The 27,427-nt window shown below is 48.0% G+C and overlaps 1 protein-coding gene across 10 annotated transcripts in view; it reads left to right on the top strand.

The window, feature by feature from the left end:
- The window catches only part of ACACB (acetyl-CoA carboxylase beta), a 2,338,068-nt gene that overhangs the window by 1,681,235 nt on the left and 629,406 nt on the right, over positions 1-27,427 (top strand). For all 10 annotated transcript variants that reach the window (XM_078667379.1, XM_078667377.1, XM_078667383.1 and 7 more), the window contains one exon: positions 10,897-10,994. In XM_078667379.1, the coding sequence (XP_078523505.1) occupies positions 10,897-10,994 (98 nt within the window). The remainder of the gene's footprint in view (positions 1-10,896; positions 10,995-27,427) is intronic.

Below are 27,427 nucleotides of genomic sequence, written 5' to 3'. Positions count from 1 at the left end.
AGGCTTTTGACTTTTAAGACAGTTTTCCTCGTTGCAATAACCTCGGCAAGGAGGGTAAGTGAGCTTCAAGCTCTTAGTTCCAAGCCCCCTTTCTTGACCATTCATGCTTTTCGAATGGTTCTTAGGACCAGGGCTGCTTTTCTGCTTAAGGTGGTGTCTCCTTTCCACCTTGGTCAATCCATTACCCTCCCTACCTTTTATCCTCCCCCTCACCCTTCCAAGGAGGAGGAGAGATTACACCGTCTGGACTCCAAAAGGGTGGTGTCCTTTTACCTGGACAGATCTAAAGACTGTTGGTTGGATGACCAGCTCTTCATTGAGTTTGCTGGCTGCAAGAGAGGAAGAGCGGTCCATAAAAGAACTTTGTCAAGATGGATCGTCCTCTGTATAAAGATCTGCTACTCTTTGGCGGGTAAGGAACCACCAGAGGGTATAAGGGCTCATTCTACCAGAGCTAAGTCTTCAACCTCGGCATAGGCTAGAGGTGTTCCTGTGGAGGATCTTTGTAGGGCGGCAACTTGGTCTTCCCTCCACACTTCGCGAAGCATTACTGCTTGGATTCCGAAGTGAGGAGGGACGCCACTTTGAGCGCTCTGTCCTCCAGGATTTCCTGGTTTAGAAGAGTGGACGCCCTCCTCCGGGAGTGTGGACTGCTGTGGGACTCTATTCACAAGGTGAGGAATCCACACGGCAGATGTATCTATCAGAAGAACAAGTTACTTACCTTCGGTAATGCTTTTTCTGGTAGATACAATATCTGCCTGTGAATTCCTCACTGACCCACCCGCCTCCCCGTTGTCCACTCTTCTATACCAAAGTTTCTGTAATGTATTTATTTTATTGTCAAGGAGTTGTTTATTTCAAATGTTTTATTGCATTTGCTTGACACTGTGTGTGTTACCGTGATATTTGTACTGCGTATACTGTGTATATGTCTACTGTCATTGGTCCGTCCGTGTGCCTCGAAGGCACGGAAAAAAGGGCGGAACTGATGTCATCACGCCGGCATGGGCCTATTTTAGGCGTCAGTGACGTCAGCGGAGTCGCGTGCTAAGCCGTGTCTCTATGACGTCCACGTCGGCGCGAAGCTACAAAAATAATTTCCGAATGTTGCTGACGCAAGGGGGATATTCACAAGGTGAGGAATCCACAGGCAGATATTGTATCTACCAGAAAAAGCGTTACCGAAGGTAAGTAACTTGTTCATTACTGCCCAAGTCAACGTCATCACCGCCTCATACTTCCATACCCTGAAGATGCTGATGAAGATTTTCAAATGGCTCCCAAACAACACCCAGTAAACCGTCAACACATAACCTTGTTACATGTAAACTGTATTATGAGTACACCCTCAATGCAGGGATCAACAACAAAACTCACCAGAAAGCGGCAGACCTTTTAGAACTCAACAGCCAGAATCACTCTCAACCTCCCACGCCAAACTTCCATCCCGCCACATCACTCAACACCGGAGTTATTTCTACCGGCTCCGCATACAAAAATTAGCAGAATTCAAACTCCTCACTGACATTTTCATGGCACTACATAACACTGATCTCAGCAGAGCATGAAGAGGTAACTAGGCCAGCTCTCAGTATGGCTCTCCACCCCCTAACATCTGCAGATTCCTTCCTTAAGCCTGCCATCTGGCTGGGTCAGAGGGGATGGGGGTAGATAGACCTGCCATTCCCTGCCTATCCTATTCCACCTTTGAAGCTTCATGCTTTACGACCCAATGTTGCAGAGCTCTCTCCAGCAGATAGCCTCTCCCTGAGTGAGCCATTTTTCACTGTATCAAAGCAACCTGGCTAATTCTGTTAACTCTGACCAATCAGGGAAGACTGCAGGAAGGCTGCATTTTGGCTTACAGACACTTCTTTTCTGTACAAGTTAGGATAAATTTAACAATAGCATAGTGTTGGAGTTATCAAAACCATTCTCCTAAGTCTATGAATGATATTTTATTCAAGTCCTAAAAGATTTATGCATTCATAAACTTTTACAATGTTATCCTTTGGGGCGAGGCATCTACAATGGGGAAACTGAAATGTGTACTGTCCATATTAACAGATTATATAAAACATATTTATAAGGGCCGTGCTTATATCTACATGCCCTCCACCCTAGGGACACCTAGGAGAGACCTTGGGGGTCCTGAATATGGAAGAATAGTGTAGATCTCCACTGCACAGTGCTCATAGCACGGAAGTGGATTTTTGGGAGGCACTTTACTACAATGGGGGTAGTGAAATGTGCAGTTTATCTATACCCAGGACATATATAACATTTTATAAGGACCCAGTTTATAATTACATGACTCCTCCCACACCCTCACCCCGGGACATTAGGTACACCGTGGGGTGTACCTAATATGTAAGAATAATGTAGATTATCACCTTCTAAGTGCCCCTACCAAGTCGAGGTTGGGCACAATTTTCATTAAAAAAAAATTCATTTAAAAACTGTGCTGTAATGCAGGGCTACTTTTAAAATGACCCCAGATGCTCAGCAGTGCCCACATGAAAGCGCAAAAAGGGCTGCTGGCCTCTAAACTGCAGTGCCCTATTATATGCTAGGGACTTATAGGTAGTTTTTTATACCCCTGCCCCATTATCTTCTAGGGACTTATAGAGTAGGTCTTTGCCAATCATAGGTACACCCTAATACACAGTGTACCCTACTGCATGTATGTTTTTGCTTGTGTTTTCAGCATAGCAGTGGGTTTCTGATGGATACTTCTGCCTGTGGATTCCTCACCTTTTGAATACCTCCTGCACCAGCATTCCGCGGGAAATTTCTTTCCTAGCTCTCCCCACGCCGACGAGGACGTCACAATAGACAGGCTCCGCTCGCGGCACCGCGTGACGTCATCGGAGCCACAAAAGGACCTCGTCGGCGTGCTGACGTCAGTTTCCTTTTTTCCACGCCGTCGAGGCATAACAGTTTTTTCTAGGGCTCTCCATTTTCATTGAGGTCAACTTTGTATCTCCTTATTGTTACAGAATGTCTACTTCCGGGTAGACCGGATTTAAACCCTGCAGAGAGTGTGGAGGACATGTCAATCACAGACCCACGGTGCCTATCTTCGGACCATGACATCGAGGATTGCCGAAGCTGCAGTGAAGTGAATCTGAAGGCGATTAAAGAGCGTGAGGCCAAGTTGTTTATGGCTAAAGCCATCAAGGAGAAGAGAGGTAGGAAGAGAGAGAAGTCTTTGTCTTCTCACTCTTCGAGGTCGTCATCAACTTCTGAGCCGTTGCTTCCTTTTACAGAAGCTTTAACAGATCCAATTTTAGAAGTTTGGCAGAAGCCTTTATCTGCACCGGCTGTATCTCGTTCTATCTCAAGAATGTACATGCCTGCTCCTGGTGATCCGGCGTTTTTGTCTTCACATCCGACGCTGGAGAGTTTAGTCGTCCAGGCTTCTTGTTCAAAGCAATCGTCTGATGCTTTCCCTACCATTTTAGGTGATAGAGATTCAAAAAAGATGGAGCAAGCTGCGAAGAAGGTGTTTTCTTCTGCCAATAAAGTCAACTAATGCAACTTGCCTTCTTGGGAGATACATTCATGCATTAATGGACTCTGTTGTACAATTGGCTCCGAAGTTGCCTGAGGAGGATTGTGCCAACTTCTTGGAAGTCCTTTCGGATTCACAGGCTGCAACACGTCAGGTGATTCAGTCAGGCATGGACACTGCTGACTCTGTGGCTCATGTGATGGGGTCTTCTGTGGCAACTAGGAGACAGGCATGGCTCAGGTCTTCTGGATTTTCAGCTAATGTTCAGACGACTTTGCTGGATCTGCCCTTTGATGGGTCAAAGATCTTTGGTTCAAAGGCAGACTCAGCCTTGGGACGTTTTAAAGACAGCAGGGCTACTGTAAGATCTCTAGGCCTTCAGGTGCAGTCCAGAGGTTATGGCTACAAAAGATGTTGTGTCTTTAGGAGATCTGCTTCCTTTTGTGGCCGCCAGCAGTCTCAGCAGAGCCAACAACAAAATCCCTTGTACAGATCATACAGAGGGAAGAGTAAAAGAGGCCTCAGGGTAGCAAATCGTCAGCAATCCTCTTCCTCCTCCTTTACCTCCCCTCCCGCCACCGTTGGTACAACAGAAAAGCAGTTCTAGATCCCCCATCTTAGAACATGTTGGTCCGGTTGGAGGTCAAGTGTCCCACTTTCTACAAGATTGAAGACTGATCACGTCCGATCGTTGGGTCTTGAATCTTTCAGAGAATGGGTACGCCCTTCCCTTTTTGGAGTATCCTTCTCCTTACCCTCCTCGTCAGGGTGGGTGTTCAGAGTACCACTGACTGCTTTTACAGCAGGAGGTTCTTACTTTGCTTCAAAAAGGTGCGATAGAAGTGGTTCTGGAGCAGGAAAGGGGTCAGGGTTGCTACTCCCGTTATTTTCTGATCCCCAAAAAGGATGGTCGTTTTAGACCAATCGTGGGGCCCAGGATTTTGAACCTTTACCTCAGGCAGGAGAAGTTCAAAATGTTGACCTTGGCTCAGGTTCTTCTTGCGCTGCAACAAGAGGACTGGATGGTGTCTATCGATCTACAGGATGCGTATTTTCATCTTCCCATCCTGAAGTCGCATCGGAAGTACCTCCGGGTCACGGTGGGTTAGCAACACTACCAGTTTGCGGTCCTTCAGTTCGGTCTTACTTCCGCACCTCGTGTCATTACAAAGGTGATGGCAGTGGTAGTGGCTCATCTCAGTAGGTTAGGGGTGCCTGTTTTCCCCTACCTGGACAACTGGCCGCTGAGTCTCCAGAGTTGGTTTCACGCGACTTGCAAATGACAACTCATCTGTTGTTCAAATTGGGTTTTTCAATATATGTACCCAAGTCACACCTGGTGACTTCTCAGTGCAGCCTGTTCATAGGGGCAATACTGGACACAACTGTGTCGAGCATTCCCTCCTCCACAGAGGATTCTCGACATACAGGAGATGATTCCTTTGTTTTACGATGGAGCGGTTGTTCCAGTCCTGAAGGTTCTACGCCTGTTAGGTTTGTTCGCTTCCTGCATTCTGTTGGTCAACCATGCACGCTGGCACATGAGGGCACTCCAGTGGTGCCTCCGCAAGCAGTGGTATCAGTGCAACGGAGATTCTCGGGGAAAAAATCAGAATCTCCAGAGAAGCTGCAGCGGAGCTGACTTGGTGGAGTGTGCAGGGCAACCTGTCACAAGGAAAGCCCTTTCAGTCTCCTCTGCCGGAGGCCACAGTGATCACGGATGCCTCCACTCTTGGGTGGGGTGCTCATCTGGGGGATCTGGAAGTCAAAGGTCTTTAGTCTCCAGAGGAAAGGTTGCTTCCTATCAACCCGCTAGAATTGCGGGCGATACGTTTGGCATTCAAGGCCTTTCTCCCTTCCCTTCGCGGTCAGTCAGTTCAAATTCTAACGGACAACACTACTGCGATGTGATACAACCCTGTACCTCTCTGTTTGTTGATGTATCGTCTCCGTCGAGAGGCTCTGCGACTCTGGCCCTGGGCTCAGGGCCAACGGATTTGTGTCTTTGCAAATCATCTGGCCGGTGTGCTAAATGTTTGTGCGGACAGTCTCAGTCGGCGTTACTCGGCCGATCACGAGTGGCGGCTTCATCCAGAGGTGGTCCATCACATCTTTCAGATGTGGGGGTCTCCTCGGTTGGACCTGTTTGCCACTCAGGAGAACGCGCACTGCCCGTTGTTCTGCAGTCTCCAATGTCCGATGCATAGAGCGTTGGGGGACACGTTTCAGATAGACTGGGGCTCGCAACTCCTTTACACGTTTCCTCCCATACCCTGGATTCCTCGGGTTCTGAGGAAGATTCGCCAAGACCGGGCCCAAGTCATAGTGATTGCTCCGGATTGGCCAAGAAGGGTGTGGTACACAGATCTACTTCACCTCTCATCACACTCTCCGCTCCGTCTCCCTCTCAGGGCAGACCTCCTCTTGCAGTCGCAGGGGCAGGTTCTACACCCCCACCTCCAGAGCCTGCACCTTCATACCTGGAGATTGAACGGGGCAACCTGAGTTCTTTCTCTCTCCCGCCAGATATAGTGGACGTTATTTTATCATCCAGGCGACACTCCACTAAATCTGTCTACTCTTCCCGATGGTCCAGATTTGTAAAGTAGTGCGGGGAGAGAGACATTGACACTCATAAGGGCCGTTTGTCTAATATTTTGGAGGTTTCTCTTTTCTTGGCACAGCAAGGTTGTGCTTGTGGCTACTGTCAAGGGTTATTTATCGGCTTTGTCGGCCTTTATATGTTTGCTGGACCAGCCTTCTTTATTTAGTCCCCCATTGTTATGAGGTTCATTAAGGGCCTTATAAATAAATTCCCTCCCACACCTTTCATTATGCCTCAGTGGGATCTGAATTTAGTCCTTACATTTTTTAATGGGTTTGCCATTTGAGCCTCTTCATTCTTGCCCGTTGAGGCTTCTTTCTTTTAAAACGGTTTTCTTGATTGCCATTACCTCGGCTAGGAGGGTAAGTGAGATTCAAGCTCTTAGCTCCAAACCTCCTTTCCTAACCATTCACGGGATAAGTTGGTTCTAAGGACCAGGGCTGCTTTCCTTCCCAAGGTGGTTACCCCTTTTCACATGGGACAATCCATTACTTTACCCACTTTTTATCCTCCCCACTCACCCTTCCAAGGAGGAAGAGAGGCTGCATCGTTTGGACCCTAAAAGAGCTATCAGCTTTTATTTGGATCGAACTTGTGATCTGAGGCTGGACGATCGGCTCTTCGTTGGCTATGTTGGGGAAATGAAAGGCAAGGCAGTGCACAAGAGGACGCTTTCCAGGTGGATTATCTTGTGTATCAAGATTTGCTACACCCCGGCCAAGAAGGACCCTCCAGAAGGTATCAGAGCTCATTCCACCAGAGCTAAGTCTAATTCTTCTGCTTTGGCTAGAGGTGTTCCTGTTATTGATATCTGTAAAGCGGCAACTTGGACCTCCCTCCACACCTTTGCAAAGCATTACTGCTTGGACTCTGAGGTTAGGAGGGATGGCCATTTTGCTCGTTCTGTTTTACAAGATTTTTTGGTCTAGTCAGGTGGACACCCTCCCCCGGGAGAGGTACAGCTTTGGGAGTCTATTCAAAAGGTGAGGAATCCACAGGCAGAAGTAGCCATCAGAAGAACAAGTTACTTTCCTTCGGTAACGCTTTTTCTGGTGGATACAATATCTGCCTGTGCATTCCTCACCCGCCTCCCCGTTGTCCACCTGGTTCTACCAAAAAATGTTTTATTTTAATCATGTTTATATTTTAATAATGATAAATGCTTTTCGATTGCTATTTCTCTGTATCTATATTGATTATGCAATTATGATTTTACATATGTGTATATATATTTGATATGTTTTGTACATATTTGAAAATGTGTCGGTCCGCCTGTTTGCCTCGGTGGCACAGAAAAAATGGGTGGAACTGACGTCCGCACGCCAACGAGGTCCTTTTGTGGCTCCGATGACGTCACGCGGTGCCGTGAACAGAGCCTGTCTATAGTGACGTCCTCATCGGCGTGGGGAGAGCTAGGAAAGAAATTTCCAGCGAAATGCTGGCGCAGGGGGTATTCAAAAGGTGAGGAATCCACAGGCAGATATTGTATCCACCAGAAAAAGCGTTCCTGAAGGTAAGTAACTTGTTCATTTGGAACATAGAACTGGCCCTTGGCCTGCCCAGAGCAAAGCCCAGGGCAGTCTTGGAGTTAGAAAACCAGCATCCAGGGGTCTCAAATGGGGCAAGAAGTGGGGGGGGACACTGCTAACAGGTCCTGATTTCCAACACAGTGTATTTATTGGGTTATGATGTATACATCTAACTGCAGGTTTCTTACCTTGGGAATATCCCCAGACACCATACTGGATCAGGAATACTCAAAAGCATTGCTCCTACGTGTCAGTGGGTGACAGTACAACTCTACGTTGACTCAGTTTTGTTCCAAAAGTGAAGAGTAGAACTGCATATAGATGTCACATGAGCTCTGACGGAGGTTCCTTTCTTTCCACGCCTTCAAACGCTGATCAGGAGCTCTGCTCTTCTTTTTCTTCACTCTTAGATGTGATTGTTCTCCTTCAAAATTTGCCCATGTGCAAGGAAACATGTCACCCCCTCAGACAACAGAGTTTAGGCTTTGTAGGGAATTTAGCAAACAGATGTCTGTGACAGATCCCCACGAGGTGTCTCTCTATTCCTCGTGCTTGGTGCATGACTCCAAGGCCTGCGACTACCTGCGCCTAGACAAATCTGTTGGCCATCCAAGAATGTGAAGCAAAGCCCACTCCCGCTCGAAGTCAAGAGTGCCGACCTGTTCCGGTGGCAGATCTTTTTTGCGGTCAAAGTCTTTGGGTAAGTCCATTAAAACACATAAGAAGTCCAGTGGAAGTCAGCCCATTCCTGTTACTTGTACTCTAGAGGAGGCGCGAGGGACTCGCTATGCTTACAGGTCTACTCTTGCTCTAACAACGCATTTGCGTGGTTAAGGCAAATTCGCTCTAGTATTCGGGTGGGCGGGGACCTGAAACAGGAACAGAAGTGATGGGAAGCGGGCAAGGACAGGTAAGTGGGTCTGGGTCTGGGGGTGGCTTTTGGGGGGGATCGGTGGCAAGTTTTTAGGGCTCAGAGAGGGAGTCAAGCTACTTTTAAGGAGGGGTAAGTTTTTAGGGCTTAGGGCTGGAGGAGGAGGTTGAGGTAGCTTTATGAGCAGGGTTTGGGGGAGTAATTACGTAATGGGGCGTTTTAAGGGCTCAGGGGGCAGGTAGGGGGTTTGCAATTTAGGGCTTAGGGAGGGGCCAGGTAGGGGTTTGTAATTTAGGGCTTATGGCAGGTGGGCAGGTAGTGGATTTGTAATTTTGGACTTAGGGCGGGGGGAAGTAGGGGGTTTATAATTTAAGGCTGAGGGCAGGAAGAGGGGGGCCAGAGTAGTAACAAACTTTGCCACACATACACCCTTATCATTCATGCCTTTACCACGGAATTGCGTGGTAAAGGCATGTGTGGTAAAGAAATGTGTGATTAAGTCGCATTCGTGGATTGGGCTGTGTGGTAGAGGCAAGCGTGGTTGAACCTTGCGTGCCTCCGTCATAGAGCCCTTTCAAGAGGCCAGGCTACACATCATTCCCTCTACCATGTGTCCAGGTCATTCAGGCAATGATCTAAATTTTTCAGGCCCTTTCTTGGATCACAATGAAAGCTGCTTTAAAATTTCTTGGCCTGTTAGCCTCTTCAACCTCATCAACTATGCAAAGTGGCACATGCGTGCTCTGCAATGAAATGTAAAGTTCCAGACAACCACAAACCTCCTCACATCAGTAGGGTTCATTCTCGTAGTGTTGAAGTCCCACCAGACTCCTTTGCAGATGCCCCCTGACATTGGAATTATTCTGGATGCAATTTATCAGGTTAACCCTCTGGATCATCAAGTCCAAGACATTTGGCCGCAGTTTGGACAAGTGGCAGATTCCTCTCCTTAATCCATCCAGAGCTCTTGGTGGTGACGGATGCTTCGCTACTGGGATTTAGAGGTTATCTGGGAGGGTTAGAGATCAGAGGACGCTGGTCTCCTGTAAAGACCCACCTCCACATGAACATGCTGGAGTTTTGGCATTAAAGGCCTTCCTACCATGCATCAAAAGGAGGCTGGTTTAGGTCCTAACAGCCAACAGTGTAAGGTGGGGTCCTGGAACTGGGTGGATCATCGGGGAATTTCCCTGGTCGTACACAACCTGGCGAGATCTTGAAATGCCAGTGTGGACGAAGTCAGAGGCTATTCCCAGCTGATCACGAATGGCAGCTACACTCTAAGGAGGCTCAGGGTGTCTTCCAGCAATGAGAAGAACTCCGGCTCGATATCTTGGTCACCGGCGGGAACGTGCATTGTCAACTCTTTTGCTCATTGGAGTTCCTTCAACATGCCTTCAGCCCTCCTCGGGAGATAAGTGAATGACTCCCAGGACTAGAGAGACTTCCTGCAGCTGAGTTCCTCCGGAGACCTGCAAAATCTATGGGGAGGGAATTTCAAGGTTTGGCTGCCAGGTAAATAAAAGACCCACCCTGCATCTGCTTTTATGAATTTTTAGAATCTGTGCATGCTGCTCATTAGAAGATCTTAAGGATCTTAATGGCACAAAGGGCTGAACAAGACAGTGTGGTAAGATCAGGCATGTGTTGTGGGAGGCACAATATGTGTTACCCAGCGCTTAAAATGGAACCCTTTTTTGATTGCAAACCAATTAGGTTTGGCAGGTAACTTGGAGGCGGAGTGATGCCTAGGCACCCTCATCAGCAGTCTTGCTGTAGTCCAGACAAGAGGTCACTAAAGCTTGAACCACAGTTCTTTGGGAAGTAATAGGTAGAATTCTCAATACCGTTTTGATGGTTCTCAAGATTTTAACCAGCCTGCCACTAGTTTCCTTACTTGGACTTCAAAAGACAATATCAGATGGAGACATCTGGCCCCAGATTCCTTAGCTTTTGAATCCTCTCCAGGTGCCAGTCTGTATCAGGAAACATTTCCAGCAGTCCCTCTGTGCGCTGAGGTTCAAATCTATCAAGCCAGCAGTTTGGTGTGCAGTAACTAGTGTTGTTACCTAGGATCATGACCTCTGTTTTTCCACTATTCAATTTAACCCAGCAATTGGCCACTGCAAAAAAGGCATAGTTTAAAAAGTAGTTAACTAGTCCATCGACTTAGTATAGTGTCTGCAAATAAATTAACAATATGCTTTTAATTTTTGTATTGTTTCATAATACGTCATTTACAATTCATCAACGTCTTAATCCTTTTGTTTCTCCTCCTACCAAATATGCTTAAGTTATATAATTTGCATAAAACTGCTAGTTCTTGTTTTGTGTCCGCATGAAATCTGAATGACTGGTCTTATTTCTTTTGAAGGGATTTAAGTACCTGTACCTCACTCCCCAGGATTATACCCGAATCAGTTCCATGAATTCTGTTCATTGTGAGCACGTAGAGGAAGGAGGCGAGTCCAGGTACATTTTATGGCAGGGTTTTGGGGAGGTTGTGAATACCTATTCAGGTTTATCATTATTTTCTTCAAAACAAATTGAAACTGTTCGAAATCATTGCATGATGTCATGATCACTATGAAATTAGGTAGGTGATGAGGCCATGTTGTGAAGACCAGTTGGACATGCTGGGATTGAACCCAATGCCTTCTATTTATTGCCTGTTGCACTATTATGCGAAGACATGGGAAGGCTTGTTGCCTCACATAGGTACCCGAGACTACCAATCCATCGCCAAATTATGTGAGGGTGTCTTTGCAGGTAGTAGGATGAAAGCTAAAAAGGACACCATTTCTGTATTCACAAGGACCTTTATCTACCAATACTGAATCAGTATTATGTGGCCAGAGGTGACTAGTCATATACTGCCCCTGAATTATACCAGACATCCTCCAGCTTAAACCTCGGTTGTTGTTGCGAAGAACACTTGTGTGTCTATCCAAAGTGCACTTTGTATGGGGTAGCAGTCAACCCCAGGGTGACAATGTGGGCTATGAGGGTCAGAGGGAAGGGGCACAATGTCCGTAATTGTGTTTCCTGCCAGGGTGTTGAACGTTTCTAGAAAAAGGGGCTGCCCAAATACCACCTGGAACCAGGGCATATTATCACAAGTAGAACAAAGGTTCCTTGTGGCGTGCTCAGAATGAAAGTTAATAAACATGTAATTAACAAATTCCACAAGAGATGCCACGATTCCAAAATATCAATACATTTTAATGTTAATGTTATGGGATCTTATATAGCGCACGGCTGCCCCAGTAAAGGGGCGTCCCGGCGCTTTGCAAAAAGAAGGGAAGTAAGCTACAGCGGATGGAGACCTGGGATTCATACACCTAGAGGTTTAGCAGAAAAGGTGGGTGTTGGACCTGGGACCTCCAAGTCACATAAGGTAGCTTGGCACTAAGTGGGAAGGCCTAACTCAAAGGTACATGTGTTAAGTTTGCGTCACACCCTTCAGTAACAAGACATCCACCACTCAAAAATAAGGACACTACACCAATTTGGAAAAATATGAGCTGTTTTATAAAAATACTTTGTTAGCTTTTCTCTCTCCTCCGTAGTTCAACAATTTAATACACTGTACATTTTTACCCGTTCTTCTCACACATATCCTGTAACATCAGTAGAACTCAGTTCAGTAGCCTTTTGGCTTTTCGACTCTTCACAGAGAGCTTACCTAGGATGCACTGTCTTAACGCTCAAAATTAGCACCTTCTACAACAATAGATTACCCACACAATAAGAGGTTTTCTGGTTACATAAAAGAACAATTTCAATCATTAAAATTTGACCCACTCCAGTCTAATACTATGGGAATATCCAAGCCATAGGGCCCTGGAAGGTTACCTTGATAACCACTGTGTGACACCTTTCCCACAATAGGTGAGTAACCCCAGGTTTTCAGTTGTCATGTGCAATGCTACAATCAACTCCTTTATAGCGTGTTCCAGTACTAGTACAGGGTGAAGTCACAGGTTTTCCTCCCCTTCCACCTCTGTAAGAAAATTCCACATCAGACCTCAACCCCCATCTTTATTAACCACAGTAACTCAATTCACTTCTCCAGCACTGTGGTGTCTCTCCGCTACACTTATTCCTCTGTACTTCTAACCCTGATGACTTTCAAATACGATCTTCCTCCACCTTGTCAGGGCTAGATTTAAAGGTATCCCCGGTATCAGGGGGCGTGAAAGAGCTCTTTTAGTTATCCCCGGAATCAGGGGCCGTGAGTGAGCTCCGTCAGTTAATCCCGGAATCAGGGGGGCATGAGAGTACTCCTTTCTGGCCTCACGGCTGATCCCCCAGTCACTCAACAATCTCTCCCCCTTTCCTCCACCTTACTTGGGGCTGATCAGAGCAAGGTGCGGGAACAGTCCTCCAGCTCTCCTCTCCCGGCGGCTCCTCCCACGGAAATCAGGTCGAGCGCCCACACGCCAGCACCGAGGGGAGGCCGGTCTGGGGCTGCCGGTGATCCAGTCACCCATGCTGTCTTCGCCGCTCCCTCGTCGGTCGCGCCTCTGCACAGGCGTGGGAGAGCAGCGTCTCAACAAAGCGCCGCCTCACTCGCGCTGTCAAACGAGCACCGCTCCTGGGCCTGCGCGGAGTTCAGCGCTTCCCCGCTCCACACCACTGACGGCCGCACTTCTAGACCTGCGCGAGGATCAGTGCTCCTCCGCTCATGCGCCTTGCCCGGCACCACCTCCACAGACACTCGCCTCCGCTCCAGAGGCTCCTCGGGCAGCGCAGGGCGTTTCAACTTGCTCCGGTCTTCACCGCTGGGAAACCAGTAAGGCGGACTAGAGAGGGGGTAATTTTCCCAGTCAGCAGCTAGGTTCTAGGAAAGCAGGGGCCAGAGGATCTCAAGAGGGCCAACTGTAGTTGCCGAGCCGACTCCCTCAGATGGCAAAATCTAACAAGAGGGTTTGGTCAGGGGCTAGGGGGGAAACGTCTTCACGAAGAGGCTGTCTATCTCTCTGATGAACTAACTACTTCCTGCACGTCCACCTCCCCTCACCACTGCCTCACTCCTCAAGCTCACTAGACTACACAAAATGGCTACCTTGCCCCTGTCCTTTTATAGGCTGGCCACCCAGGGTCCAGTAGGGTCCAGAAGATTCTGGAAGGTCTCTATGCTATCCTATGGGGCTTCCTCAGAGGTTGGCAGTTATGGCAGTTAAAAGCCACCATTTTAGGTATCCTCTAGTTTTTAATCAGGAAAGACACCTAGGCCTCAAGAAAAAGGACCATGAGGGCAAGAACACCTAACCCCTAGGACAACACCGTAAAAACAATCCAGTGGACACAAAAAGTTAAAAAAGGGATGAGGGGCAAAAAGGGGACAAAAATAAATAATAAATAGGAGGGACTACCCAAAGGCAGAGAGGTCTAACACGCGTCCCCCCAGCTGAAAGTGGGGAGAGCTACCCAACCCCTTGGGAGTCCTCATCACTAAGGCGGAAATACCTAGAGAGACCGTCTGCATTGGCGTGGTCCACTCCAGGCCGATGTTCCACCCGGAAGTCCATTCCCTGTAGGGAGATGGACCATCTCAACAACTTGGGATTTTCCCCCTTCATTTGCATCAGCCAACGAAGGGGTCGGTGGTCAGTCTGAACCAGGAAGTGCGAGCCAAAAAGGTATGGCCGCAACTTCTTCAGAGCCCACACCACCGCAAAAGCTCCCCTCTCAATTGCACTCCACTTCTGTTCCCGGGGAAGCAGTCTCCTGGATAGGAAGACTACAGGCTGATCCAGACCCTCTTCATTGAGTTGCGATAACACTGCCCCAATGCCATGCTCTGATGCGTCAGTCTGGACAATGAACTCCTTGGAGAAGTCTGGGGCCCTCAGGACCGGTGCTGCACACATTGCCTGCTTCAATTTTTCAAAGGCTTGCTGACAAGCCTCTGTCCAAACTACCCGTCGAGGTTGTTTCTTTGAGGTAAGCTCTGTGAGAGGTGCTACAATAGTGCCATACCCCTTCACAAAGCGACGGTAGTAACCTGTGAGGCCCAGGAAAGCTCGGACCTCAGTCTGGGTCTTGGGGGGTTCCCAGGCCATGATTGCCTCAATCTTTGCCTGGAGGGGCTGCACTGTTCCCCTACCCACCAAGTGACCTAGGTACACAACCGATCCCTGCCCAATCTGACATTTGCTGGCCTTGATTGTCAAGCCAGCTTGTTTCAGGGCCTGGAGAACTGCTTGCAAATGTTGCAAATGGTCCTCCCAACTGCTGCTGAAGACAGCAATGTCATCCAGGTAAGCAGCGGAGAAACCCTCAATTCCGGAGAGGACCTGATTCACCAGCCGCTGAAAAGTGGCAGGGGCGTTCTTGAGCCCAAAGGGCGTCACGCAGAACTGGAAGTGTCCCTCAGGCGTGGAGAAAGCTGACATTTCCTTTGCTCCATCTGTAAGGGAGATCTGCCAGTACCCGGAAGTGAGGTCAAAGGTACTCAGATATTGGGCAGCTCCCAGCCGGTCAATCAATTCATCCGCCCTAGGGATCGGATGAGCATCAGTCTTGGTTACTGAGTTCAGTCCCCGGTAATCCACACAGAATCTCAGTTCTGGAGTGGTGCCCGGTGGAGCAGCTTTTGGCACTAGAACCACCGGACTGGACCAAGGGCTACTGGAAGGTTCAATAACTCCTAGCTCCAGCATCTTGGTAACCTCACCATGGATGCTGGCCTTCACCTTGTCTGACAGCCGGTAGGTCTTTGACTTCACTGGTGGGCTGTCTCCTGTGTCCACATCATGGGTACACAGGTGGGTTCTTCCCGGGACAAGGGAGAACAACGAGGAGTACTGCTCCAATACCTGGCGGCAGTCCTCTCACTGCTCAGGAGTTAGAGATGGGGAGAGAATCACTCCCTCCACCGACCCATCCTTCTCTTGAGACGAGAAGAGATCAGGGAGAGGCTCGCTTTCTGCTTCCTCGGCACCATCAGTCACCATCATCAAGATGACCTCGGGCCTCTCATGGTGGGGTTTGAGGCGATTGACATGCAGCACCCGTAGGGGCTGTCGAGGGGTCTTAAGATCCACCAGGTAGGTGGCCTTACCCTTCTTTTCCAACACCTCAAAGGGGCCTGCCCAACGATCTTGAAGGGCACTTAGCTCTCCAGGTTCCATCACCCACACTTTCTGGCCAGGCTCCAACTCCACCGGGTGAGCGTTGTGGTCGTACCATTCTTTCATCACTGCCTGACTGGCTTCCAAGTTGTCAGAAGCTTGCTTCCACAACTTTGCCATTTGGCTCCGGAAGGCCAGCATGTAGCTCACCACATCCTGAGGAGGCTTTCTGGGAGACTTTTCCCATCCATCCTTCACCAGGCTGAGAGGTCCACGCACAGGGTGCCCGTACAACAGCTCAAAGGGGCTGAAGCCCACTCCCTTCTGCGGCACTTCTCTGTAGGAAAATAGCAAACAGGGCAGGAGGACGTCCCATTTCCTCCGCAGGCTCTCAGGCAGACTTCTTATCATGCCTTTCAAGGTCTTGTTGAACCTCTCTACCAGTCCATTGGACTGGGGGTGGTATGGAGTGGTGAACCGGTAGGTCACTCCACACTCCTTCCACATTGCCCGCATATATGCTGACATGAAGTTGGTCCCCCTGTCGGACACAACTTCCTTGGGGAAACCCACTCGGGTGAAGATCCCCATCAGGGCCCTAGCCACTACAGGTGCAGTGACAGTCCTCAGAGGAATTGCCTCTGGGTACCGCGTGGCGTGATCCACCAGAACCACGATAAACCTGTGACCAGCCGTTGTTGGTGGATCCAATGGCCCCACAATGTCGATGCCCACCCTTTCAAAGGGGGTGCTAACGACAGGTAGTGGTTCCAGGGGAGCTTTCAGCTTCACCCCTGTTTTCCCACTGGCTTGACAGGATACACATGTCCGACAGTAGGTGTCAGACGCCACTTTCATCTGAGGCCAGTAAAAGTGAGGGACAAGCCGGGCAAAGGTCTTGTCCTGACAAGGGTATTTCATGAGCCAATTCTAGAAGAAAGGCTCGGTATCGTTGAGGGACTACCAAGGCCTGTGATGAACCGGGCAAGGGTACCTTGGGTTCACTGTAGAGGAGTCCATCCTCCCAGTAAATGTGGTAGTGCCCTGCAACGTTCCCTGCCGCCTGGGCTTCGGCCTGTCGCCTCAGTCCCTCAAGGGTATGGCACTCCTTCTGGCCCTTACAAAACTCCTCCCTAGTAGGCCCTCCCTCCACATGCCACGCGGCAGGGATAGGTAAGTCCTCCAGGGAGACTACTTCCTCCTCCACGGACTCCTGGCCCACCACCGCAGGTGGCCGATCTGTCTCATGGGGCGTGGAAGCCGAAGCAGGCTTCTCCTGTCTTCGGGTCTTTCCCTTTTTGGCAGCGGGCTGGGCCATTGTTCGATCTGTCTCATGGGGCGTGGAAGCCGAAGCAGGCTTCTCCTGTCTTCGTGTCTTTCCCTTTTTGGCAGCGGGCTGGGCCATTGTTCCAGGCTCCAACCCAGGCGAACTCCCTCTGCGGGTAGTCGCAGACCTTGTGCTTGCACAGGCCCAGTCAGGTGTACCCAGCATCTCCGAATGAGTCTGGTATTCCACCTCCTTCCAGACATTGTGCTCCATGTCATTTCCCAGCAGACAATCGACTGGCACGGCAGGGCTTACGGCAACTCGAAGTGAACCTGCAACCCCTTCCCACTCAAATGGAACCTCGGCCACAGGGTAGTAGCCCAATCTGCCGTCAGCCATCGCGGCGGGGTGGAGTACATGTGGAATCACCTGCTCTGGAGACACCAGTTGACTCCTGTGTCTCTCAGAGCTTCCCCTCTTTGGCCATTGATGGTGACCCATTGCCCATACTTTACAGTATTTGAGGGCACCTGGATCTTAGGAACCATCTCCCGATCTCCCAGGGACACTAAGGTGACACCCGCCCACTCACCCCCTTATCTAAGGGCAACTCCTCCCCGAGCGCTACACTAGCTACTCCCGGGGTTTTTCCTCTGGTGGGAGGGGGTGGTCTCTTTGGGCACCTGACATCTCCCTTATAATGTCCAACACCACCACACTCGAAGCAGTGGACAACCCTTGACTGCTGGCTCTGGCCAGGATGAGGGTTTCTGGGCGGGTTAGCCTTAGGGGTGAATCCTGTTCCCTTACTCTGGAAACTGTTTTGGGGACCTTTAGAGAACTCCCGCTTTTTATCTCCCCCCTCCTTCTTCTGGGGGGCGCCCTGTCCGGCCCTTTGGGAATCCCCTCCAGTCCCATTTGAGGACACCCGGGTACTTGCCCAGATGTCCGCCTCCTCTGCAAGCTTCCGGGGGTTGGTCAGCTTGCTATCCACCAGGTGTTGACGCAGCTCGGGAAAACATTTCTCGAGTAGATGCTCTTTGAGAAAAAGGTCATATAACCCCTCATAGTCCCTCACCTCGCTGCCTTGTATCCAGCCCTCCAATGCCTTCCTTGCATAGTCCAGGAAATCCACCCAGTTTTGGGTGCTTAATTTGTGACTCCCCCTGAACTTTTGCCTGTACTTCTCAGGAGTCAGCCCAAACTTTTTAATCAGCGCCACTTTCATGGTGGGGTAGTAGGTCTGCTCATCCTGCTCTAGGGCCAATAGTGTATCCCGTCCAGTAGGGGGCATGTACTTGTATAAACCACCCCCCAGTGTTTCTCCTGGATCCCATGGGCTCTTAAGGAGACCTCATAGGCAGCCAGCCACTTGGCAATGTCATCCCCTTGGCTATAGCTGGCAACTATGTCTTTAGGTAAGTAGGGTCTGGATTCCCTGGTTGGTTCTCTGGTTTCGTTGCCACCATTCGGAGAATTGGAGGGCCCTAACTGTAGGGCCTTGAGTTCTAGCTCTCTGTTTTATCTCATGAGCCATCCTCTGTTCCTACCTCCCCTGTTCCAATTTGGCTAATTCCAACTTTAATTGTCTTTTCTCCCTCCTGTCTATTAGTTCAGCTTCGGTCAAGCTTCCTCCGGAGACACTACTACCCTTCCTTGAGTAGGTCATTGGTCCTGGAAGTAGGTTTCCCATCTCAGGATGGAACAATCCCTCTACCCCTATGACTGTGTCCCGGTCCGTCCCCTCTTCCTCCTCCTTCTCTTCTCCATGTGCTGCCACCCAAGCCCTCAAACTGGTCTGGAGTTCCCCCTTCTTGGCACCACGCTTAAAAAACACTCCCATCTTTTGAGAATAAGTTTCCAGTTCTTCCAGAGCAAATTCCATTTTGCTGAAGAGCAATGTAGGGACAAGCACACAAAAAGAATAGATTCACAGGGGGCAATTTGAAGCTACCTCCACCCACCACCAGGAATGAATTTAGAAAAAACAAAAGTAGTAATTGGGAAGTCCGCCAGGAGAAAACTCCAGATGTAGGCCTGTGGGGAAGGTTTTATTACCTCAGAGTAGACGCAAACACAGTTTAGATCCCACCGCTGGACACCAATTATGTTGGACCTGGGACCTCCAAGTCACATAAGGTAGCTTGGCACTAAGTGGGAAGGCCTAACTCAAAGGTACATGTGTTAAGTTTGCGTCACACCCTTCAGTAACAAGACATCCACCACTCAAAAATAAGGACACTACACCAATTTGGAAAAATATGAGCTGTTTTATAAAAATACTTTGTTAGCTTTTCTCTCTCCTCCGTAGTTCAACAATTTAATACACTGTACATTTTTACCCGTTCTTCTCACACATATCCTGTAACATCAGTAGAACTCAGTTCAGTAGCCTTTTGGCCTTTCGACTCTTCACAGAGAGCTTACCTAGGATGCACTGTCTTAACGCTCAAAATTAGCACCTCCTACAACAATAGATCACCCACACAATAAGAGGTTTTCTGGTTACATAAAAGAACAATTTCAATCATTAAAATTTGACCCACTCCAGTCTAATACTATGGGAATATCCAGGCCATAGGGCCCTGGAAGGTTACCTTGATAACCACTGTGTGACACCTTTCCCACAATAGGTGAGTAACCCCAGGTTTTCAGTTGTCAGGTGCAATGCTACAATCAACTCCTTTATAGCGTGTTCCAGTACTAGTACAGGGTGAAGTCACAGGTTTTCCTCCCCTTCCACCTGTAAGAAAATTCCACATCAGACCTCAACCCCCATCTTTATTAACCACAGTAACTCAATTCACTTCTCCAGCACTGTGGTGTCTCTCCGCTACACTTATTCCTCTGTACTTCTAACCCTGATGACTTTCAAATACGATCTTCCTCCACCTTGTCAGGGCTAGATTTAAAGGTATCCCCGGTATCAGGGGGCGTGAAAGAGCTCTTTTAGTTATCCCCGGAATCAGGGGCCGTGAGTGAGCTCCGTCAGTTAATCCCGAAATCAGGGGGGCATGAGAGTACTCCTTTCTGGCCTCACGGCTGATCCCCCAGTCACTCAACAATCTCTCCCCCTTTCTTCCACCTTACTTGGGGCTGATCAGAGCAAGGTGCGGGAACAGTCCTCCAGCTCTCCTCTCCCGGCGGCTCCTCCCACGGAAATCAGGTCCAGCGCCCACACGCCAGCACCGAGGGGAGGCCGGTCTGGGGCTGCCGGTGATCCAGTCACCCATGCTGTCTTCGCCGCTCCCTCGTCGGTCGCGCCTCTGCACAGGCGTGGGAGAGCAGCGTCTCAACAAAGCGCCGCCTCACTCGCGCTGTCAAACGAGCACCGCTCCTGGGCCTGCGCGGAGTTCAGCGCTTTGTGGTAAATAAATAATTAATTACCGGTACTATTTTTCTATGCATTCAATAAACAGATAGCTCAATAAATAAGAGGCAGGATCCGGGGTATCTGAGTCGAACATGCTTTAATCAGGCATAAGGGAAGGGACAGGATCGGAACAGCCTGAAATAGAATGGCCTGGAATGGCAGCTGCAACGTCTCATTGACAGTACAAGGTATATATAGTAAAACATTATAATTGCATTACATACAGTAGGCGTAACAAGTGACAAACGTAAGATAAGAACACATGGGCGTAAAAAGAAGGCGTGCACAGGGCGTGCACGTAGACATGTGATGAGAACGTCACAGAAGTGTCATAAATGGGTGGATGCATGGAGGGGGCTACCTGGGCAGCTGGAACCTTTAACCTAGTGGTGCGCGCAAACGGGCCATGACGTGTAACTGGGGAGGGCTGGGGGCTCTGACTTCTGTGCTAGAAGAGGAGACTAAAGTCTGCGATGTCAGGACGACATGTACCTATAGCATATCTGGTATCCGGTGTTTGGAGTACATGTTGATAGAATCTAAAAGTTATCAGAGCAAAGGCTACTGGACACTAAGACTGGTGTAGGCATATATTCTACATGTATTGCGTGTGCTATGAATCTTCTATGAATATTAATACAGTAATTCTCTTGCATGGAGACAGGATGACTAGACTATAACTGGAGATGTTTATGCGGTTCGTTAGCTTAGGAATGTGAAGACGGAGAGCTGAACTGATAACTAGAGGCATAACATATTCTTGGCAGACAGGCAGGCAGAGCCAGGCCGGGCACTGCGCTGCGCGGCAGGAAGTAAGCGAAGGGTCAGGGATGCAGGTGGGGGCTGCATCGCTCCTCGGAGTGGGTTCAGGAGACTGGAGCTTGAATCTGGTGTTCAGGCCCTTTTGAGGCCTGGTAACGGGGACAATTCGATGAATTAACGTGCATAATGTAAAACGTTGGCAACATAGGCCTAATACTCGTTGCTTTCACGAGAACTGGAAACTGGCATACTAACGTTGGACACAACTATAATTGCGTCTTTAATCGATCATAGGGGGATATATGCATATTGATCATGCACATATTACATAGGATGGGGAACACGTAGGCACGCATGACAAGGCAAAATTCAATTTTCCTCATTCCCTCCTTGTGCCCTACGTTTCCATCAGGAAACATCAATATTCATGATACCATCTATCTGTTCATAGCGCATCATTTGCTCGTCTCGAATTGTCTTGGGACGGGACTTAGGACTAGGAATACAGGCGGTAGCGCACAAGCCGCAAATCGCAGGGCCACATTGTAAACAGAGACAGCAACTGAATATGATCATTACTACTATACCTAGGAATGACAATACTTTCCATCCCCAGGCAGATATTATACTCCAGAGCCAACCGGACCATGTCCAGGTGCCTGGATTCTGGTGTAACTGATGGGCAATTTTATGAAGTCTGGTTATAGCTGAATAAACAGACGGTGCGTTATTTGGAATGAAAATGCAGCAACTAGATCCGATGACTCTACAAGCTCCGCCCCTATCGGCCAGTATGACGTCAAGGACGAGACGATTTTGGAGCACGACAAATCTCATAGCAGATTGTTCTTCTGTTAAGTTACCTAGAGCAGAAGTAGTCTCATTCACTACGGCTTCAAGGGTTCTGGTTAGCCTACGTATTAGCTTACTATTCTGGACAGGACCTATGAAGAAAAAGAAACCTTTATTGAAATCTTGATACTGTTCTAAGGCAGTTTCAGTCTGATCGACAATTGGGGACTCGATCTCCCTTCTATGTCTGACGTGTACTAGATGTGTATTTCTGTGATAATCGGATGGGGCTAGGAAAACTGGTGGCAGTAGGAAGGCAATGTAACATGTTCCATCCCAATCTAGGGGCAGACGTACATATGCGGTCTGACCACATACAAAATAAGAATGACGTGAGGCTTTGAAAGTAGATTTCCCACTGTCACTATACTCGACCACAGTAGTACAATCACTGTGTCCTACGTGTACTGTACCATTCTTTCGGACACATAATTCGCCTTTCACTGGTAGAACTGTAATAGCAGGCAAATCTGGAGTAGTTTCGGACTGAACATTCAAAACCATGAAATTCGAGGAATAATTACCTAGATCATATACTTCATTTTCTAGATCTAACCCTGTTCTATGGGAAAGACCTTCCTTGTCTGGGAAACATGTTCTATTCAGAAGGGACATATCGTTTGAGGATGACGTTAACGTGGACCATGCTCCACACGAACCATTGTGTGAAAACGGATAGGGAAAAAGTGGCAGAACTCCCTTCGGTGTCTGAAAAGGGGGGAGTCGACCACACACCCAACAATTTGTGGCATTGCTAGTCTGGTGTGAATAATGTAACATTCGGATAAAAGTATTATTGCGCATGGCAAGACGATAGGATAACTCATGAGGAGGCAGTTCACTGAATGTGTGCTCTACTGTAACATTAGAAGACAAATGTACATGTGAATTAATAGGAAAACATAAATGTAAGGCATAACTTATGCAGGTAACCATAAGACTCAGAAATAACAAAAATAATAGAGTCACAATGCAGCGACTTCGAAGATTCTTACAATAACGTATTCTCTTAGAGTTTTGACTAACTCTCTCACTATATTGGTCTATCTCATACATGTCAGGAACCTGTCTAACCGTTTCACCCGAGAGGGACTTAGACAATTAAACTGGCTGACTTACTAGACCTTAACTTTTCTTTATACTCCTGCTGCGGAGTTTTCTCTAACAGGGGAAGTTTAGAGTCAGTATCTGGGCAGTCCTTGAGAACGGGGCAGTCTTTGAAAACAGTTTTTGTACGGAGTCCATGAAATCGTTTCACATGACTGGAGTGCAACCACCCCTTGCGACCCTCGACCTTGATTGCAGTCCTTGTTGTTAGCAGAACGAGTCTTGGTTCTTTCCATCGGGGCTCCAGCGGACTTGAACGATCAAAGTTCCTAATCAATACGAGGTCGCCAGGTATGACCTCGTGCGGTTTCACTTGAGTGTTGTCTGGAAAAGCAGCGGCAACCTGTGAACGACAAGAGAGTAGTGCAGACATCAAGGAAGCCAGGTAATCTGTCAGCATATTACTGTCAACATCGGTAATTGTACGTGGTCTAGGTGTACCCCACATGTTTGGGGGACGACCGAAAACTACCTCGAAAGGTGACAGACCTGAACGGGAGTGAGCGACCATTCTCATGTAAAAAAGGGCGACTGGCAGTGCTACTATCCAATCTACGCCTTTCTCTGCGCATACCTTGGCAATGCGGATTTTCAGAGTCTGATTATGTCTCTCTACGAGACCAGCTGCTTCAGGATGTCGTACACAGTGGAACTTCCACTGGTACCCTAACAGAAGGGATACTTGTTTCATAAGTTCAGAGGAGAATGGCTGGCCGTTATCTGAATACACGACCCTGGGTAAACCATAGCGCGGGAAAAATTCACGAACCAACTGCCTGGCAGTGGTCGCGGCAGTGTAATCTGGGACTGGATATGCTTCTGTCCATCTGGACAAAGCGCATACAACTACGAGGACATACTTGAAACCTCGACATCGATCCATCTGAATATAATCCATCTGGAGGACTTCAAAAGGGTGGTCAGGAGGATGGAATCCACCTTGTTCCACCGGGACACCTTTACCTGGATTGAACTGACAACAAATCATGCAGGTACGCACTTTCTGCTTGGCTGCTGCTCGTAAATGCTTGTTAAACCAGAGGTTCTGAATACTGTCTAACATGGCTTTTTCTCCTAAGTGTGCTGGACTATGTGCGGTGTTAATAATGACTTGAACCATAGAGTCGGGGAGAAACCATGTGGCTTTTCCCTTCGTCAACCATCCTTGATCTGTCTGGACCCCTCCTTGTTCAGACCATTTCTTGATTTCGTCGGGAGTAGCATGTGACTGTATATCTAGTACGTCTTGTGTAGGGTCCTTAACTGTCATACAAGTAGTCTGAACGGGAATGTCTGTCCGTGCCGTGTTAACTGGAATGTCTGGAGTCTGAGCTGTAAGCTTGGCTGTTCGATCTGCCAGGTCGTTACCCTGGGAAATGATGTCAGTGACTTTCGTATGTGCTTTGCACTTCATAATGGCAATGGCTGTCGGTAAATGTATTGCATCTAACAGAGCTTGAATGAGGGGGCCATGCTGAATCTTGGTTCCATGAGAAGTCATGAAACCTCTTTCTTGCCAGAGCACTCCAAAGTCGTGTACGACTCCGAATGCATAACGTGAATCTGTGTATATGTTTACTTTCAGGTTCTTGGCTCGTATGCAGGCTTGGGTCAGAGCGACGAGCTCTGCTGCTTGAGCAGACAGGGTGTCAATACGATGTGTTTCTATAACTTCAGTTTCAGTAGTCACTGCATACGCGGCTACTAGTTCTCCTGTACTTGTCCTTATACATGAACCATCCACATAAAGTGTCAGGTCGGGATCAGGTAATGCAAGGTCTGTCAAGTCTTGTCTTGGCTTTGTCATGGTGTTAACAACTTCCACACAATCATGTGTGGCAGGATTTGAAGTAACTGAGGGTAACAGTGTAGCGGGATTTAAAATGTTGCAGCGTCTGATTTCTATGTGTGGCTGAAACAATGTCAGTTCATAACCTGTTAAACGTGCGATTGTCAAGTGTTGAGTCTGTGTTCGGTTTAAAAGAACTTCCACGGAGTGTGGAACTTGTACTGTCAGGGAGTGTCCTAACACTATGGAATCACTCTGTCTGATAGCTAGAGCTGTGGCTGCAACTGACTTGAGGCACGCAGGCAGAGCCTGGGCCACTGGACCTAATGTGCTAGAAAAATAAGCACAGGGCTTGTATTGTCCTGCTTGATCTTGTGTGAGAACAGATAATGCAGTACCATCACGTTCAGTAACAAAAAGTGTAAAAGGCTTACTGTAGTTTGGTGTCGCTAGAACAGGTGCTTGGCATAAAGCTTTCTTTAATTCATTGAAAACAAGTGTATGTTCTTGGGTCCAAGGGAGGACAGTCAATGTGGCTGCCTCCTGTGTCGTTAACTGTATCAGTGGTTTAGCTAGATATGCATACTGAGGAATCCATTGTCTGCAGTAAGAAGTGAGGCCGATAAAAGCTCGCACCTCCTTCTGAGTCTTGGACTGTGGAAGATGTGCTATTAACTGGATACGGTCAGGTGTCAACTGCCTACCCCTCTTGGACAGTAAGTGTCCAAGGTAGACCACTTGCTGGACACAGAATTGCAGCTTCGAAGGGGACACCTTGTGCCCCATCTCGGCCAGGAAATACAAAACTGTAAATGACGCACGTTCGCAGTCACGTTCAGAACGGGCTGTGATCAATAGATCATCGACATATTGGAGCAGAGCAGTGTCAGTTGGCATGTGAATATTGTCCAGTTGTCTTTTAAGTGCTTGACTGTAAATGCTAGGACTTTCTGTGAAACCTTGAGGAGCTCGTGTGAATTTATAGCTTCTTCCATTTAAACAGAAACCGAAAAGAAACTGGCTGTCCGGATGAATGGGGACACTAAAGAATGCGTTCTTGAGATCAATAACAGTAAAGAACGTAGCTTCGGAATCAATAGCTGTCAATAGGGAAGAAATATCTGGAACCACAGGGTACTGGGGTATGATACATTTATTAAGTTCTCGAAGGTCAATCACTAATCGATAAACTGGAGGTGCATTGGGATCTGTACGTTTTAGAATCGGGATGATAGGGGAATTACATACATTGGAGTCAGTTTCTACAACTACTCCTTGAGCAATGAGCTCGTCAATAATTTTCGATAAGGCTACTACGGCCTCAGGTGGCAATTTGTACTGTCGGATTCGTGGTAATACAACACCTTGCTTCAGAGTGACACGATAGGGTGTAATGTGCATACAACCTACATCAGTTGGACCTTGCGCCCATAAATGCTGAGGTACATTCAATAATCTTGGATCAAAATCACGTAATACATAATGACCTTTAAAATCTCGCAAAAACAATCTCACTCCTTCTGGGGAACAGCATATAACTGCTCCTAATTCTTTCAGGGTCTTAATACCTAGTAAATTCTCTGGACATGATTTCGTGAGTAACAAGTCTGTAGTTCGGGACAATGGACCGACTTCTAGGGAAACTGGTTTCGATATTTCATTAACAATAGGCTTTCCTGAAAATCCAAGGGAAACATTTCTAGAGCCTGAGAGTGGAGCCCCTGGAACCTCGTCATGACTGATGGTAGTCCTACTTGCCCCTGTATCAATCAGAAACTTTCTGTCTTTCCCTAATACTTGACTATGTACATAGGGACCCTCTTGATCTACAGGAATCTCGATGAGAGGCAAGCCAACCTCCCTCTCTAGGCTGTTTCATGAGTACTGCTGATAGTCTGGATATTCTGACTGTGCATACTGATACATCTGCTGTGTAACGTGTTGTGTGGCAGCTATAGGCTGCGGTACAGTAACTGTCTGTTGTGCATTCTGCGGTGGCTGAGAATTCTGCGGAACTTGTTCTTGTCTAGGAGGACGTGGTCTCTCTTTCGTTTTACCTGTAGCTATGTTGTGTTTCAGAACTGCACATTCGTTTATATAATGACCTGGCTGTTTACAGTAATTGCATGTCCCTTTAACGGGAGCTGCAGGATGACTAGCTTGATTCGTACCCCTCTTCTGACTGTCTGGTGGAACAGACTGTGCAACTAGTACTTTCATTTTCGTGTCTTTCATACGCCTCCTCTCATGTTCCTGCTCTTCCCTGATTCTGTTCTGGTGATACTGGAGCATCTGGAGCATTTGTGACGGAGTATTAGCTTGCCAGGTACTTTCGACTTTCAGTACTCGATTTTTAACTTGCGGTAAAGAATTCTCAACTAGTTTGGTAACAAAAAGATGTGGATACGATTCACTACTTGTTTTCAGACCACTATTTATAATGAAACATTTCTCAAATCTAGAATAAAAATCACTAGTGTCTTCGTCTTGTTTCTGTTTACAGGCTGAGATGGCATCCCAGTCTTCCTTTTTCGTGGCTAGTAATCTTGGCAAGACTTGTATTAACAATTCGGGCAATGCTTTAGCTTTTTCCCCAAGACCAGTACCTGGAACTCGTGTATTATCTTCAGTCTCTAATGCGGTCCAATCTATCTTTTTCTCTCCCACCTCCCATTC

Source organism: Lissotriton helveticus, chromosome 11 (assembly GCF_964261635.1).
Source record: "Lissotriton helveticus chromosome 11, aLisHel1.1, whole genome shotgun sequence".
NCBI classification, from domain to species: Eukaryota; Metazoa; Chordata; class Amphibia; order Caudata; family Salamandridae; genus Lissotriton; species Lissotriton helveticus.
This window is presented reverse-complemented; position numbering and strand designations above follow the sequence as displayed.